Here is a 17,123-nt window from a genome sequence, read left to right as displayed (position 1 = left end):
CATTGTGGTAGTCTTTGTGTGGAAAGGCTAAGCTGAGGCTCTTTCTGACAATGGAAATGGCTGGGAGTCACAGCCACTGAAAGCTTGAGCTGCATTAAGACTGACTACTGAGCTGTTCAATTAACTATTAATAAAATCCCTAGGCTTTCCCCCACTGGTTTGCTTCCTCGGACAGACTTACAGGGTTTGCTTGGAGTGAGCATGGCTGGGCACAGATCATCTTTCAAAACTTCAGGTGCACTCAGGGCCTGAGAGAGGGGGAAAAGGAATGGGTCATTGCTGCCCAAAGGAGGAGAACCTCCTAGGAAAACAAAGGCAAAAGCAGAACGGAAGATCACCCTTAAGTCTGAACTACAGTGGTGCCCCGCAAGACGAATGCCTCGCAAGACGGAAAACTCGCTAGACGAAAGAGTTTTCCATTTTGGAGGTGCTTCGCAAAACGAATTTCCTATGGGCTTGCTTCGCAAGACGACAATGTCTTGGTAGTTCCTGCTGGTCCCCCCCCCTTTTTCTAAGCCGCTAAGCCGCTTATCAGCTGATCCGATCAGCAGATAAGCCGCTAAAAGCCGCTAATAGCGCTAATCCTCTAATCCGTCAATGGGCTTGCTTCGCAAGACGAAAAAACCGCTAGACGAAGAGAATCACAGAACGGATTCTTTTCGTCTTGCGAGGCACCACTGTAGTTCCCAGCTATTACGCATCCGTAATACTCACTCACCTTCTTCCGGTTTTTAAATTCTGGGACACAAAACTGCTCATAGTATTTGAGTTCCTCGCTGGCTGCGCCGACTGTTGAGGCCTGCAGGTAGGTGAGGTACCGATCTGGACACTTTTCAACACAGATCTGAAAGAGTCACAAGAAGCACAGCAATTTAGTGTCACAATTCAGACACCATTTATCTAGCAGGGTTCCGATTCCCAGCAACAGTGACAAATCTCTACATTACAGTGGTACCTTGGTTCTCAATCGGTTCCAGAAGTCTGTTCCAAAACCAAAGCATTCAAAAACCAAGGTGTGATTTCCCATAGAAAGTAATGCAAAATAGGTGGTGTAGGGGCTCCTTTAAGCTTCTCCCTTGAGGGGACTGCAGCCGCGAACCCCTTAATGGAAAGTGTGATGGAGCCTGCACCTCCCCAGCTGAGCAGCCCCGATCCAGCTCTTGTTCCCGTGCAAGCAGCAACGCTGCCTAGCGGAGCAGCCCGATCCCACTCCTACTTGCAAGCAGGAGCAGGCGGAGGGGTGGCGGCGACATCCCTTGCCTGCTCACTTGCCGCTCCAGTCCAGCCTTCCCTCACTCAGTGCCGGGGCCACTGGGGCTGGAGGAGGGAGTGGTTGCTGTGGTAGTGGAGGGACCCAGCGCTGGAGGGTGGCAGGTGCCTGCTCGCTTGCCGCCTGGCCTGCCTTCCCTCACTTGGAAAACGGAAGTGTGGCACTCAAAGCGGAAGTTATACTCAGAACAGAGCACGTTCAGCTTCTGAAAAAAGTTCAAAAACCAGAACACTCATTTCCGGGTTTGAAGTTTTCGGGCTCCAAGTAGTTTGAGAACTATGCTGTTCGGAAACCAAGGTACCAGTGCATTTGGCAGTTTTGTTCAAGTAGGGCATTTTGTTTTTGTTTTTTCACTCATTATCATTATTATTATTGTTGTTTATTTATACCCCGCCCATCTGGCTGGGCTTCCCCAGCCACTCTGGGTGGCTTCCAACAAAATATTAAAATACAGTAATGCTTCCTAATGCTTTCATTTTGACTCCATCCCAATGTTACCTTTCCATTTTCCACTGTTTTGCCTCTAATGTGCAGTTGTCCTGGACCACCCCACATTCCTTTGTTTTTCTTTCATCTAGCATCATAACCTTGGCCCCGCTACTGGGGAAAATTATTCATGTCTTCTCTTGAGAACCCTTATGTGATGGATTCCTTAAGGGACAACTACAAACGATATAATTTATTCAAACCTGCAGTGCTAAATTAATGAATTGGTTAGATCAACTTTTAACTGACTAAAAAGGTATCTCAGCAGTTACAACTGGGGTGTGTTTTTTTTATCTAGAATTGTATAATAAATTGTGTACCATACATAAAATAACAGAATCGTCAATAGTCCCAAGTCTGGGTAAAAGGCAGGATATAAATAATAATATAACATGTATCAAGACTGTAAACATTTTAGATTTTCTGAAAATGAGTACTGAACAAATGAATTCCAATTTAACACAAAACTTCTTAGGTCAGTCAGCCTTTCTTGTCTTCTTGAAATGAGCTGATGCAAGACTTTTACCATATATATTTTGCAGATCTTATTCAATCCATCTTTCGATTGTGGACCTTGTGGTATAGATCTATTCTGGCCATAATAGTTACGTTTGAAACCAGTTCTTCTTTCCTTTTAGTTATCAAACGTTCATTGTAACCAAATGATAATATCCATGGTGTTAATTACTACGTGAGTAATTCAACTGATAGTTTCAAACACCTCTTTCCAAATCATTGACCACTTCCAGATGTCTACCACAGGTAAAAGGCATTGGCTCCTAGTCTAATATATTTCCAGCAACAGAGAAGATTACTAACGCATGCTAATGCAAACTTACAGTGGTGCTTGGCATCTGTAAATAAAGTTTCTCACTGCCTCCTCACTCATTATCCAGAAACTAACATCTAAATTATACACCAGGTGGTATTTACTGCCAACAAAGCTACATCACACGTCCTCACCACACTCTAAATGTGTCAAGAAAACTGTGACAGAGTGAGGTCTTATTTCCATATGCGGATTTGCCGTAAAATATAAAGAATTACTGGGTACAAACATCAGATCACATAAATAAAACTGCAGGATATTCTATCGATCCAGAACCCATAACAGCATTGCTAAACCACCTCGGTAAAGACAACATCCCCCCAGTATAAATAATTTTGATTATATTACCTATAACAGTTGCCACATTTTAAAGTAGCCTTATACTGGAAAAAACCAGAGAATCATTACAGTGCGGTAGACCTCACTCAATTGAAAACCATGTCAAACCCTGAATATCCTGACCATTTTATAAATACTGTAAATGCCTCCCATTCCTAACAGGCATGCTGTCTTTTGAAGACTTTTTATAAACAGCGTCTTGAAACATAATGGCACGCTTCTGTAACAATGTATTATTCACCAAACAAGCCTTCGCTATCTCTCTTTTAATACAGGACTTTTAAAGCAGTTTTCCACATTCAAATTAAAGTCTGGAACACTTAGCCCAGGGTGTATCTGACTTGATAGTCTGTTAGCAAGGGAGAACTAAAGAAGATTACGGCAATGGTAAAATCAAGCGAATAATAGATTACTGCAACACACACATGGGGCTGCCCCTGAAACTTCATCTGGTGCAGAATTCAGCGGCTCACCGGGGCAAGACAGTTCGAGCATATTAAACTGATCCTGGCCCAACTCCAGTGGCTGCCAATCAGTTTCTGGGCCCAATTCAAAGTGCAGGTTTTGACCTATAAAGCCTTAAATGGCTCAAGGGCCTGCAATGCCTAAAGGACTGCCTTTCTCCGTATGAACCTACCTGGACCCTGAGATCATCTTCCCAGGCCCTTCTTCTCGTGCCTCCTCCACAAAAGTTCAGGGGGCAGCAACATGAGAACGGGCCTTTTCTGCAGTGGCTCCACACTTTTGGAACATTCTCCCCAGGAAGGCTCACATAGCACCTTCATTACATATCTTTAGGCACAAGGCTAAAACATTTCTCTATAACCAGGCCTTTAGCTAATGAACAATTCTGTGACCTTTTAAATGTGTTTGTGGGAGGCTGCGTCACTGGTTTGTTTCTGTTTTTGTCTTATTAGGTATTTTGAGTTCTCATTTTGCATTTTAATCTTGTGAACCGCTCTGTGATCTTCAGATGAAGGGTGATATACAGATATTATTATTATTATTATTATTATTATTATTATTATTATTATTATTATTACTATTACAGTGGTACCTCCGGTTAAGTGCTTAATTTGTTTCGGAGGTCCGTACTTAACCTGAAACTGTTCTTAACCTGAAGCACCACTTTAGCTAATGGGGCCTCCTGCTGCCGCCACACCACCGGAGCACGATTTCTGTTCTCATCCTGAAGCAAAGTTTTTAACCTGAAGCACTATTTCTGGGTTAGCGGAGTCTGTAACCTGAAGCGTATGTAACCCAAGGTACCACTGTATTATTATTATTATTATTATTATTATTATTATTATTATTATTCTGACCTAGACACACATTCATACATCCCTGCATCACATTAAAGTGAGGCAGTTTCAACATGGAGAGCACAACCTCTGTGACAGGTCACAGATTTACATCCTTTTAATTCTACTAATTCCATGTCCACTTATGGTAGGGTTCTAGTGAGAAGCTGAAGTCTCTCAGAGGCAAGCAGCAAACAGCTTCAGAGACTTCAAAGAAAAGGCAAACATCACCCATTCAACCAGGATAGATTGTTCAAAACTGCTTTCTTTCTTTCTTTGGGCAGCTGCTCTTTGAAGTCCTTGCCCTCCCTTCCCATTTCCCCAATGTGACCAAGAGAGGATATAAGCCATCCTTGCTCTGACTCTCTCCCCATGCACTTTATTGGGCAACATTACACAACAGTGTGTCTATGTCCAGATATCACTGAGCACAAACAACTCACTTTCCTTTTTGTCCATGAAGTTTTGTCCTATGCAGACGAGCGCAAAGCTCTTGAAATTCTGACCTCTCTGAGACAAAGGTACAGTGGTGCCCCGCAAGACGAATGCCTCGCAAGATGGAAAAATCGCTAGACGAAAGAGTTTTCCATTTTGGAGGTGCTTCGCAAAACGAATTTCCTATGGGCTTGCTTCGCAAGACGACAATGTCTTGTGAGTTCCTGCTGGATTTCCCCCCCCCCCTTTTTCTAAGCCGCTAAGCCGCTTATCCGCTGATCCGATCAGCGGATAAGCCGCTAAAAGCCGCTAATAGCACTAATCCGCTAATCCGTCAATGGGCTTGCTTCGCAAGACGAAAAAACCGCTAGATGAAGAGAATCACAGAACGGATTCTTTTCGTCTTGCGAGGCACCACTGTTGACAAGGAGAGAAACCTTACCTGTGTGGTGGGACACTGAAACTCCAACAGCACCAAAGGGCTGGCACATTTCACAATGTTGAAGTAGAACAAGAAAGGTTTATTCCTGGAAACAGAGAAAGGACCATAAGAACATCCAAGCCAGCATATGTTTCTATCAGTAGATAGGTCCCAAAAGTTCAGCAAGTCTTAAAGCGTTAAAATTGAGATGTGGAAAATATGGAAACAACGAGGAGAGGCAGGATTGAGATTTGGAGATATGCTTCAAGGTCCAGACTATGGGAAAGCCCTGAAAAATTAATAATTATAATTTGGATGATAATTTGGTCTTTTTTATTTTACTTTTTTATTTTACAGTGGTGCCCTGCAAGACGAATGCCTTGCAAGACGGAAAACTCGCTAGACGAAAGAGTTTTCCGTTTTGGAGGTGCTTCGCAAAACGAATCTCCTATGGGCTTGCTTCGCAAGACGAAAATGTCTTGCGAGTTCCTGCGGGGTTTTTTTTCCTCCCCCCCCCCCTTTTCTAAGCCGCTAAGCCACTTATCAGCTGATCCGATAAGCCGCTAAAAGCCGCTAATAGCGCTAATCCGTCAATGGGCTTGCTTCGCAAGACGAAAAAACCGCTAGACGAAGAGAATCACAGAACGGATTCTTTTTGTCTTGCGAGGCACCACTGTAATTGGATTATGATTTAATATGTTAATTGGATGTTTTTTATTGAAAAGCTAATAAAAATGATTTAACCAAAAGTTCAGCAAGTCTGACATACTGTGGAGATCTAGAAGATGAAGGAGATCGCTCATGCCAGCAGACTCTCCTGAACCACTTCTGAACAGGTTAGAATTCTCTACGCAGACCAGCCAGCACTGCTTGGGGATCACAGACAAAGCGATGTGCCAAGGGCGATGTGCCTTAGCCATCACCAGTTCTTAAAATGAAAGTTGCCACAGCTCAAGCCTATCTGGAAGTGACACCACCTAACCCATGCTGCATGAAGACTCAATGTGGTTGCCTACCGGGAGGAGAATGCAGTCTGCAAATGCTGAAATGCACCCTTGTCTTATGTAATTGCCCCTGAAATTTCATACGCAACTGGGGGGTAGGAACCACTTCTCCTTATTCTATCCTCTCACGCTGCTCTGGCTTCCTCTCCCTCACTGAATTCAATGCCACCTCATCGGAGAGGGTGACAAGGACAGTCAGAGGAAAGGCCCACCAGACTTCCTGTACAGCAGGGGTGAGGAACCCCTCCGGGCCAGAAGGCTGGAATCAAACATGGCCGATCCTCCATGGGTTACTTTGATGGGCAAGTGGGGTTGCCCACCTGCTAATCACCTCAGGAGCGTTATATGACATCAGGTGTTTCAAGCCATGGCTGCAAAGGAAGAATCAGGAGCTTGCTCTTGAAAGGGCCCATATCTGATGTCAGATGTGGCTAATCCAAAACACTCTTGTGAACCAAAGCAAGAGAACGGTTGGGCCTAATTAGGCCCGTGGGTCAGAATGATCCCACCACTGCTGTGGAGGCACAGATTTTCATTCCTGGTTTCACTTGGCCTAGAATACAGTGGTACCTCGGGTTAAGTACTTAATTCGTTCTGGAGCTCTGTTCTTAACCTGAAACTGTTCTTAACCTGAAGCACCACTTTAGCTAATGGGGCCTCCTGCTGTTGCTGCGCCGCCGCCACACGATTTCTGTTCTCATCCTGAAGCAAAGTTCTTAACCTGAAGTACTGTTTCTGGGTTAGCGGAGTCTGTAACCTGAAGCCTATGTAACCTGAAGCCTATGTAACCCGAGGTACCACTGTACCACTATTTGGGATTTCCTGACCTTCATCTGGCATGTGACACAATTGGCCCCAACTGACTGTGGCAACTCAGGAGATCATTCCAAGGGGGACTTTAGATGCCTCAGAAAATTCCAGAATTCCACATTAAGGGGAAAATCGAGTTGCATCATGAATAAGACAAGCAGGCCTTGCAAGAAACGAAGCTGTCCCTTTTCTACCCAGAAGAGATGACATGGAAAGGCAATCCGGAAAGGGAAGATGCATGTGCAAAATTCTCTCGTAATACAAAGTGCCTCATTGGCTATACTCGGACAGATAACAAAGGATTTTTCTAAGACACCTACTCGTTTGGGGTTCCGGCCTGGCCACAGAACTGCCCACGGCTATCTGTGGGGTAGATCACCTTCCGGGGGTCTCCTTGTGTCCATGCTGAAAAGACAGAAATCCAGAGCTTGGCAATGTGCTCCCCTCCACATTGTGCAACATCACCCAGTTTCCCCAGCAACTGCTTTGGACTATGATTATATCTCTGTTATTCACATGTACATTTCATCCTTCAACTTATGAACTATGTTAACCTACGAAAGAAGGCATTTTGCTCGACTGTGCAGTGACTTTGGCATGAATTCAGTCCCACAGCTCATGCGGATTCCTAAGAACCATGGTTTGCTGTTGTCATTTTCTTTGTTTAAAAAAAGAGAATGTTTCACCAATAGTTCAGTTGATAGAGCATGAGACTCTTAATCTCAGGGATGTGGGTTCGAGCCCCACATTGGGCAAAATATTCCTGCATTAAAGGAGGTTGGACTAGATCAGCGGTTCTCAACTTGTGGGTCCCCAGATGTTGTGGGACTACAACTCCCATCATCCCTGAGCTCTGGCCTTGCTTGCTAGGGATGATGGTAGTTGTAGTCCAACAATATCTGGGGACCCACAGGTTGAGAACCGCTGGACTAGATGATCCTCATGTTCCCTCCAGCTCTACAATTCTATGATTCATGGCCATGAAGATGTGCATTCCACACACTTAAAAAAGAGTTTGCTTAAACCCCTTGTTTTCATAATGGTGCACATTCTTGCCATATGTCTTCTTTTTCCAGGACACTTTTACTTTTTCATGGGTATGTAAAATGAGAGTCATCATAGTAATCCGTAGTTAAATGAAAAAGTTGGAAAATGTGTCCTCCTTTTTTGCTCTTCAAAATATGGCAACCCAACATCTACTTGCCCAGTCACCAGCAACACTCAGCTGTTGCCTAGAGCCAGAGAAAGGGAGATGGAGAGTTCTACAACACATACCCACAACTCCCACAGCGATGTAGCCCACAATGGCAACCAGAAGCAAGATGCAGCAGATGATATCGGTGCAACCCCTGAAGGAGAAAGCAAAAGGATTGAGAGGAATACAGCCGTCATGCTCTGCTTTCTGTTCTGTACCCCACAGTCTGGTGGCTTTGATGCCTTGATCCCCTCTCCCCACAGCAGATTTGCAACTTCAGTATTTTATTTCTATTTTTATAAGCCCTGAATCGAACCAATCTCGCCAAAAGAGGCGAAGGCAGTTAAGAGAAAAAATACTCAGGGACCCTGGCCACCATATAAAGTACTCCTAAAGGAGGATAATAACCAATTGAAATTAAAAAGCTTCGGGGAAATAAGAGTGTATTGTTGATTGGTTTCACTATCACCAATTATTTGAGACATTCAAAATTGATAAACAAAAGGGTTTTTTCCACTGAGACTTCCAGATTTGAATCGGATTTGGCCTCCAGGTTTTGGAGGCCTCTCAGACAATATGGGCCCTTCCCCTATGTCAATGGGCCCCATCTTCTCCTTGCCCCTGTCCCTGCTGCCCATTCCCTTGCCCTCTTCCTCTGGGCCCAACCGCTGCAAACAAGCCACCAAGAAGGAAAATGTAAGGCAATAAAAGGAGGAGGCTTCCTGCCATCAACTCTGGTCCTTCTTTGCAAGTCTGGAGACAGGGGGAAGTGAAAAAAGGATTTATTTATTATAGGATTTGGGGCATGAGCAAGTACCCAGCGATACTGACCCTCAACGCTAGCCTTGGTATATACTTTCAAATCGTAAAAAGACACAAGCAGCATTTGAATAGTTTTAGAAAGCACACCTGAAGCATGGGGGGGAAATGAAGTAACTCCATATCTGAAGTGGAAACAAGTAGTGCCTTCCAACTGCAGTACAAAGGCAGGAAGACAAGCTCACCTTGTGGGGGAGAGAAAGGTGCATGCTCCTGTTTTTAGCGATATCTGTATACGCTTTTTGCTGCTACTTTCTGCTACGGGTTCTTAAAACAAGGTGTGTGCGTGTGCGTGTGTAAAAACTCAGTCCTCCTAGTCCTTTAAGTCAAAAGAAACCAGCACAGAAAAAGCAAACAAAGTAAATCTAGATAGGCGAACAAACAGCTTCACTGGGTTTAAGTCAGAGTCTATTTTTGAAGGGTATCTTAAAATCCTTTAGTTTCCATCTGGGCAGTTCTGCCACAAGAGAGAAGGGCTACTATATTATGGCAGAAAGCTGTGTTTCCGTTCCACCACTTGGGCATTTCTTTGGATGAAAATGTGTGTTTGAAGGCTTTGCTCAAGTCACCTGCGACTCTCTCCTGACTCTCTCCTGCTGGGGCCTGGATTGTGCTTGTGTGGCTTGATCTGAGGGCAGATGGTCCTGCCTCTTGGGCAAAGGGACTGGACCTCTTGACCTTTGATCATTCTAGCACTTTGATTCCATAACTGATGAAAGGCTCCTCCATCATATTCCCAGGCAGAACAGAAATCTCTCATTTTTAAAACAACATCCATCAACATGAGGCAATAAAGCTGAATAATGATTATAAACTGAGCAACTTAAGGTGGCGTATCACATGTAGGTCCATGAAGATAAAGTTAAAAGGTAAATATTTGATTAATTTATAAACACCAATTGACATTTCGGCAAAACATTAATTCGACGGGTGTTTTACTCAAGATAGACCTATTGAAATTAATGGACCTAACTTAGTCACATTCCTTAATTTCAGTGGGTTTACTATGAGTAAAACTTAGTTCAATACCACCCCAAAATGTTTGAATCTCTTACAGTGTGTGCCATGTGGCAGCCTATGTCAACACGGCAATTATACATGCTATAAATATTGTATTCTACATCAGGCAATAAAAAAGAAAAGAATATATATTTGTGCAACAATGAAGAGGTAATAAATAAGCTTTGACAGAAGGCAGAGGAGCGTAGAGAAGAAGAGCCCCAGCTTAGAGACTCCATGGAAGCTGAGTGGCCCAGGCAAGAAAGCAACCCAGTCCCATTGCGAACATCCTGACTCCCATGAAGCAAGGTCCAAGAAAGGACACAGGGAGAATCGCCTCCCTTTGCCACCTCCACACACCAAGACACAAAAGCTTGCCAGATCCCATGCAGCAGCTATGCACAGAATCATTTCATTTTGGTATTTTGAGTCTTAGGATTGCAGGAATTTCATATACAGCAGCATGCCGCTCTTACTTTCCAAAATGCGGGTGGGGGTGACGACAATTCAGAACAAGAGACAGTGCCTCCTGGCAGTGTTCCCTTCCACACACGCTTTGCAAAACACCATCACACACCTTCACCAACAGGTTGCTCTTACCTGTCATATATGGGGCCTTTGAAAGTTGGGTCATATTTTTGGGGTGTCCCTAGGGGGGAAAAAGAGAAAGAATATATGTATTAAGTTAAGCAATTACAGAAAGCAGGAATAGGATAATTGTGAAATATATTTATTTTAAGTACATCCATCTTCTGGGATGTTCTGAGGTGGAAGCCCCACTAAAATGAACAGGACCTTGCCTTCTAAGCAGTGTGTGAGAGGAAGAGGGGTATTACATCATTATTTCAGGAACCTGGACAGCTCTGAGGTTTTGCAAATGTGATAACCATCTTTTCAGTGAGCTGGACCACCACTTCCTCTCCAGGCACCTCAACCTTTTAACAGCTGTGCAACTTTAAAGGAACAAAAGACCTGGATAAGAGAAGTCAAATCTTCTGCATTACTCTAGGACAGATACCAGACAGTAAGGAAGGCAGGGCTTCTGAACCTGAAATATTTCTGTAATAAGACATGGAAATTGTGGCAGGTGGAGATCATAGTACCTTAGTACATCAGAGGTGAAAAAAGCTGCTGCCAACATTCCTCCTTCTGTAGAATAAAAATATTTGTACACAGTCCACCAACCGCAAATTTCCACAGACTCACTGATGGGCTAAACTTCTCCCATCTGCTGTCCCTTGCCTCCAGGAACAACTTAGCCCCAGTCTCTCATCTGTGAAGTTTGCTCATCCACCACCTTCAGAGCTCACACTTTGTCCAAAAACACCGTTGCAGATTTCTCCCCTTGATTTCATTGTTTTATCTTTTTGTAAATCGCTTTGAGGTTTTTCACAATCAGGTGACGTAATGCATTTTATGAAATAAATCAATAATAAATAAGAGCCTTTCCATACAAACCCCAGCCCATGTCCATGCAATTCGATTTGTCAGTCTAAGCCATAATTAGGCAAACTAAGGCCCGGGGGCTGGATCCGGCCCAATCACCTTCTAAATCCGACCCGTGGACAGTCTGGGAATCAGTGTGCTTTTACGTGAGTAGAATGTGTCCTTTTATTTAAAATGCATCTCTAGGTTATTTGTGGGGCATGGGAATTTGTTCATTCCCCCCCCCAATATAGTCTGGCCCCCCACAAGGTCTGAGGGAGAGTGGACCGGCCCCCTACTGAAAAAGTTTGCTGACCCCTGGTCTGAGCTCTCTCATTTCTCTCCCCTCCGTTGCCTCGGGACCCTCAGCAGTTGTTATAGTCCAGTCCCAAACAGCCTGAAAGTCTAAGGCATACACCCTGCGCCCAGCTAGTCTATTGCACTGAGTCACCCTATAAGCTCCTCTCCTTCCCTCTTGGTTAACCGACAGGGAGGGTAAAAAGAGGGAGATGAATCATCCCAGCCAAAAGCAAAGCAATAGCTATGGGGATGCCCTGTCACTGCGCACCAGAAGCAGGAAGGGAAATGGGGGAATCTCCTCCTACACAGAAGAAGCAAAATTCTTTGCAAATTTGAATGGAGAAGAGTAAGCCACTTAGGATACGCTCCTACACAGATAGACAAAGGAGTAGGTGAAGCAGGGAGTCTGTGTTTCAAAGCTAAGCAAGTGAATAATCCCAGAAATAGCTGCAAAACAGGTTCTCTGCTGGTGGTTCCAGGCTGTTACTGGAAATTTTCAGAGAGAGAAACACACACAAATATCTCTCAACAAGGGATTCTCATCAGAACTACACCTTAATCTGTGTTTAGCCAGGAAATGGTCTTCGACAGCTATCCTCCAGAACACATTTTTATTCATTTATTTAAATGTATAACCTACCCTATCGTATGGGTTTGGGGGCAAGTGATAAATGAAGTAATGGTAAGGAAGAGAAGGCCTCTCCTCATGTGCAGAGTTCCTCTTCCACACTGGAAAGCCAAAACCACAAGCCTTCACACATCATGGGTTAATGGCAAGCTCATCTTCTAGGTATGCCTTCTGGTGCAGACTGGAGCACCTCTCAATTTAGAAACTGGAGTGATCCCCACCTCCTTCACCCCAACTGAACTTTCCCAGCCCAGCAAACAGTCACTCCTTTCATCCACAGGCTGCAATGCCTCCCATTCACCAAATAAGATTTCTCTGGTTAGACACCAGCCAATGAAGCAAAATACTTTTCTCTATACCAGCATAGACTGCCCGGCCGAAAAGCCCTGGAATCATTGCAAAACCTCAGATATTATTCTCTGCTCTAAAGTGCATCTGCACGACAGCCCTGAGGTTCCAGGGGAAACAGACAGGCTGGTGGTAAAGGCAACATCTTTTTTTTTACTTTGCCCCACCTCCCAGTTGCATTTTCAGTAGGTACAGGCCTCCTCTGTCATCACTACTATTGCCTCCCCTTTGCAAAGGCCCTGCTGCAAATAGAGATGGGAGTCTTGCCAGCCTAATTTTACACCCTCTAAAATGGCATCACGGCCCCCACCCACCCTGACTCAAAAGGGGGAAATTCTGAGTAAGCTGAAGTTCATTGTTCAAGATTCTTAAATCAGGTATTACTTTAGAATGCAAATAAAATGCAGTATGGTTTTTCACAACACACATCCTTATGACTCTTTTCAAGTGGGGATTGGGTTTGGATATTCCTCAGATTTCAATTAAAAGCAACCCCTATAGACAACTGATATCATTTCCTGAAGCAGCCTTAACTCGCCACTTTAGCTGGGCAACTGTGAACGCTGCCCTTTGCTTAGAATGGCTTCCTTATATGTAATATTGGGCAAAATACAATACTAGCACTCCAGGAAAATGACTGGAGACACCAGGGCTAGAGGTAAGGTCAGATATTCAACTGTTCTATTGATTTATTTCAACAACTCTCTTGTTTCATTCTGCCAGAGTATTCACTGCCAATGCAGTTCCAGCAAATGCATCCTCTCCATGCCGGAGGAAATTCTTGGTTCGGTTCCCATGATATGTGGCTTTGCATATACACCTCCTCCTGTCCTGGGTGGAAAACTCCATTTCCACAGGTCTCCAAGAAAACACAGGTTTCAGGGAGAGGCAGAAAGGGACACACAGTTTTCCACTTTGCATTTCAAAACGGCCGTTCTATTTCAGGGGAGTTTTGGGGACTTTGCAGAAAGGAAGTTGGGCACATCCCTGAGAATTACAGCCACTAGTCATTCCTGCCACCCCCATTCAAGGTTTCGTACAGAATACAAGTGTGGCACAAAATTAGCCTGGGGCTGATCTTAGCATGAGCCACAAAGGAATTATGGACTGGCACCACTCTCAGCCAGTGAAGGGAAGACTGGAAGATATCCAATTTTCCCTGTTAGGAAAGGCGGGTTGGGGACTGATGAGTGATCTACTCATTTAACTTCTGGTGGGATGATTGCCAAGGGTAATCAAATAGACTTGAGTTCCGAAGTATGTCCAGAAGAAAAAGTCGCTTCCACTTCAGCAACTTTGCCCCCACATAGTAGCCATAATGTGGTAAAAGAAGTCCTGGAAGACTTACCGGTACTTGAAGTCTCCCCAGGTAGCCAATATTTATTTTGTTTTATTATTTTATTTATTTAACAAAATTACTTTCCGCCTACTCACAAGCAGAAAAACGGTTGACAAAAATTAAGGCAAAGTTAAAAATGGTTGTTGTTTTTTTTTAAGAAATCAAAGTATAATTAAAACCAACAGCTAAAATGAATTAAATTCACTTGCAACAATGTAGTCTGGATGAACAAATGAATTCAGCACAAGGGCTAGTATGGAAGTAATCCCATGGAAAAAAACTTTATACTAAGGGTTTGGTGGTAAGATAAGGCTAAGATAAAGCACAGCATCCTCGGCTATGTTGTGGAGAAGAGAGTACAAAATATTCTATTAAGACATTTGGGGTGGGCAGGAGATTATTCTGATGGACATCTAACACCATCAGCCAGGCTTAAAGACTGTGCTTTATCTTGGGGGACAAATGCTCAAGAAAATGGTTCAGTGTTGGGGAGGAAACGCCCTTCAATATTTCTGATGCAGAACACTTTGTTTTCAGATGAGGCATGCATTTGCCACAGAGGTATCAGAAAAGAGATTTCTCCTGTGTGTGAGAAAAGGCAGAACCTGCCTCTTTCAAGATACGCAAAAGTCACCTGCCAATTTTATAAGCATGGACATATATTTAAACCTGCTGCTCGGTTCATCTGGGGCACTTTTTAAAGTTGTTTTAAATGTTCCAATTAATTAATCAATCCGGCTAATGAATTGACTGCTACAGTCCCAATTACATCCTTGGGAGAAAAGGTGTTATATATAAAAGTAAACAACAAACAAACAAACAACAGTGACAGCACCACTGTCACTGTTTCTCCAAGTTTCTCCATGGGCAATTCCCAGAGAACATGTGAAGGGGGAGACTTTATTGCTACTATCAGGATACTTTGTTCCAGGTGCCTATGGAAAAATGGTTGCTGTTTAAGTGCTGAATTCCCTTCCCCACTCCAGTATTATTATTACATTATTATTATTATTATTAGCCAGGAGTACACCAGCCAGAGGAGGGAGTTGGGATAAGCAAAGGGGCTGGTGACTGTGTGGGTTTGTGTATATATACATATTGTGTCTCGCCAGAGTGGTGCATGCTCTAGTTATCTCCCGCTTGGACTACTGCGTGGGGCTACCTTTGAAGGTGACCCGGAAACTGCAATTAATCCAGAATGCGGCAGCTAGACTGGTGATTGGGAGTGGCCGCCGGGACCACGTAACACCGGTTCTGAGAGATCTGCATTGGCTCCCAGTACGTTTCGGAGCACAATTCAAAGTGTTGGTGCTGACCTTTAAAGCCCTAAATGGCCTCGGTCCTGTATACCTGAAGGAGCATCTCCACCCCCATCGTTCAGCCCGGACACTGAGATCCAGCACCGAGGGCCTTCTGGCGGTTCCCTCATTGCGAGAAGTGAGGTTACAGGGAACCAGACAGAGGGCCTTCTCAGTAGTGGCGCCCTTCAAATATGAAGGAAATAAGCAGCTATCTTCTCTTTAAAAGACATCTGAAGGCAGCCCTGTTTAGGGAAGTTTTTAATATTTAATGTTGTATTGTTTTTAACACTTGATTGGAAGCCGCCCAGAGTGCCTGGGAAAACTCAGCCAAATGATATAATATAATTATTATTATTATTATTATTATTATTATTATTATTATTATATTATTATTATATAAAATAAAAAAAATCCTTCCAGTAGTACCTTAGAGACCAACTAAGTTTGTTATTGGTATGAGCTTTTCTGTGCACGCACACTTCTTAAGATATGAAAGCTCATACCAGTAACAAATTTAGTTGGTCCCTAAGGTGCTACTGGAAGGGTTTTTTAAAATTTTGTTTCGACTAAGGCAGACCAACACGGCTACCTAACTGTGTGTGTGTGTGTGTATATACACACACACATATATATAAATTATATACACACACACACACACATATACACACATACATATGTGTGTGTGTATACACACACACATATACATACACACACACACACACACACACACACACATGTATACATACAGTACAGGCCAACAGTTTGTAGTTCTTTAAGCCTTGCAGGGACATCCTGGTTCCCTTCCCCATAGCTAACCCCTGGCTGCCCCCTACACATCCCTTCTGCTGGGAGTGCACAAAGAGAGAGAACAGCGGCGCGTAGTTTTGGAAGCATTCTTTCCGGAACTCGCAAGTTTCTCTGCTTAGACCGGGCGCGCGTTTTCGGCAGGGGAGGCGGCGGCTCGCCGACATTCCTCCCCGGCTACTGCGCTCCCCCCGGACTCCCATAAGGCGCCTGCGTTCCAGAGCAGCTTCGCAGCCCCGCTGGGGATAGCAATCCGGTTTAAGGTTACGCGGAACTGAGCGCCCGGTGGTGCGCCCCGCCGTAAGAGACGCGCACCCACGCCCGGGAGGACCCGTGGATCAGCGGGAGTAGTATTTTTAGTAAGCCCGTTTCCTAACCTCCACTCCAGAGGCGCAGAAAGAAACTGCACCAGCAAGGACTTAAAACTGCCCGGAGGCGCATTGGGGGCGTCCCTAGCCCAGGAGGAGAGGAAGGGGCTCTTCCCTTCTTCGCGCCCTCCCCACACCCACTGGAATTATTATTATTTATTCGGTAGCTGAACTAGTTCTCCCTCCCCCTGCCCCATTGATTGAACCGACGCGTTTGGCGCCAGCTGCCTCTTTCTGCCCAGAATTTGGACTTGCTGGGTGGCCGGTCTTAGACGGGAGGGACGGCGGTGCGCGCTCCAACCCGGCTTGCACAAACAGCATCTGGCGCAGCTCGCGCTTTGGGGCACCTCGGGGAGACGCCGCCAAGGCCGAGCTGCCTTGCGCCCCAAGGCCCAGCCCCGCCTCGAGGGTTTGCAGCTTCCCGATGGTGGACGCCGAAGCCCCCATAGCGGGGCTGCGCGTGGCCACCTGCTGCCCCCACTCCCTCCCTCCTCGCAGGGCTCGGGGGTGGCAGCCTGGTGGCCTTACCATGCTTGCCATAGTAACTCTCCTCTTCCCTCGCCATCCCAGCCGAGTTCCCCTCCTGCTCGCTGGCTTGCTTTCCTTCTTTCTCTCCTTCTCTCTCTCTCTCTCTCTCTCTCTCTCTCTCTCTCTCTCTCCTCCCTCCTTCCCCAGTCAGCTGCTGATCAACCGCCCAATGAG

At 44.9% G+C, this 17,123-nt stretch overlaps 1 protein-coding gene across 4 annotated transcripts in view; it reads right to left on the bottom strand.

The window, feature by feature from the left end:
- SLC44A2 (solute carrier family 44 member 2 (CTL2 blood group)) overlaps window positions 1-17,123 on the bottom strand; it is a 62,602-nt gene that overhangs the window by 24,192 nt on the left and 21,287 nt on the right. For 2 of the 4 annotated variants that reach the window (XM_083482978.1, XM_083482977.1), the window contains exons 2-7: window positions 10,509-10,557; window positions 8,171-8,244; window positions 7,216-7,300; window positions 5,103-5,187; window positions 719-844; window positions 182-248 (exon numbers count right to left, since the gene is read on the bottom strand). In XM_083482978.1, the coding sequence (XP_083339104.1) occupies window positions 182-248; window positions 719-844; window positions 5,103-5,187; window positions 7,216-7,300; window positions 8,171-8,244; window positions 10,509-10,557 (486 nt within the window). Of the gene's footprint in view, window positions 1-181; window positions 249-718; window positions 845-5,102; window positions 5,188-7,215; window positions 7,301-8,170; window positions 8,245-10,508; window positions 10,558-16,949; window positions 17,115-17,123 lie in introns of those variants that run through there. The other 2 variants (XM_083482975.1, XM_083482976.1) reach the window with 2 other exon arrangements.

Source organism: Podarcis liolepis (genome assembly GCF_965112155.1).
Source record: "Podarcis liolepis genome assembly, chromosome: 17".
In the NCBI taxonomy this organism is placed as follows: Eukaryota; Metazoa; Chordata; class Lepidosauria; order Squamata; family Lacertidae; genus Podarcis; species Podarcis liolepis.
The sequence above is the reverse complement of the archived record's forward strand: the minus strand, read 5'-3'. Positions and strand labels throughout refer to the sequence as shown.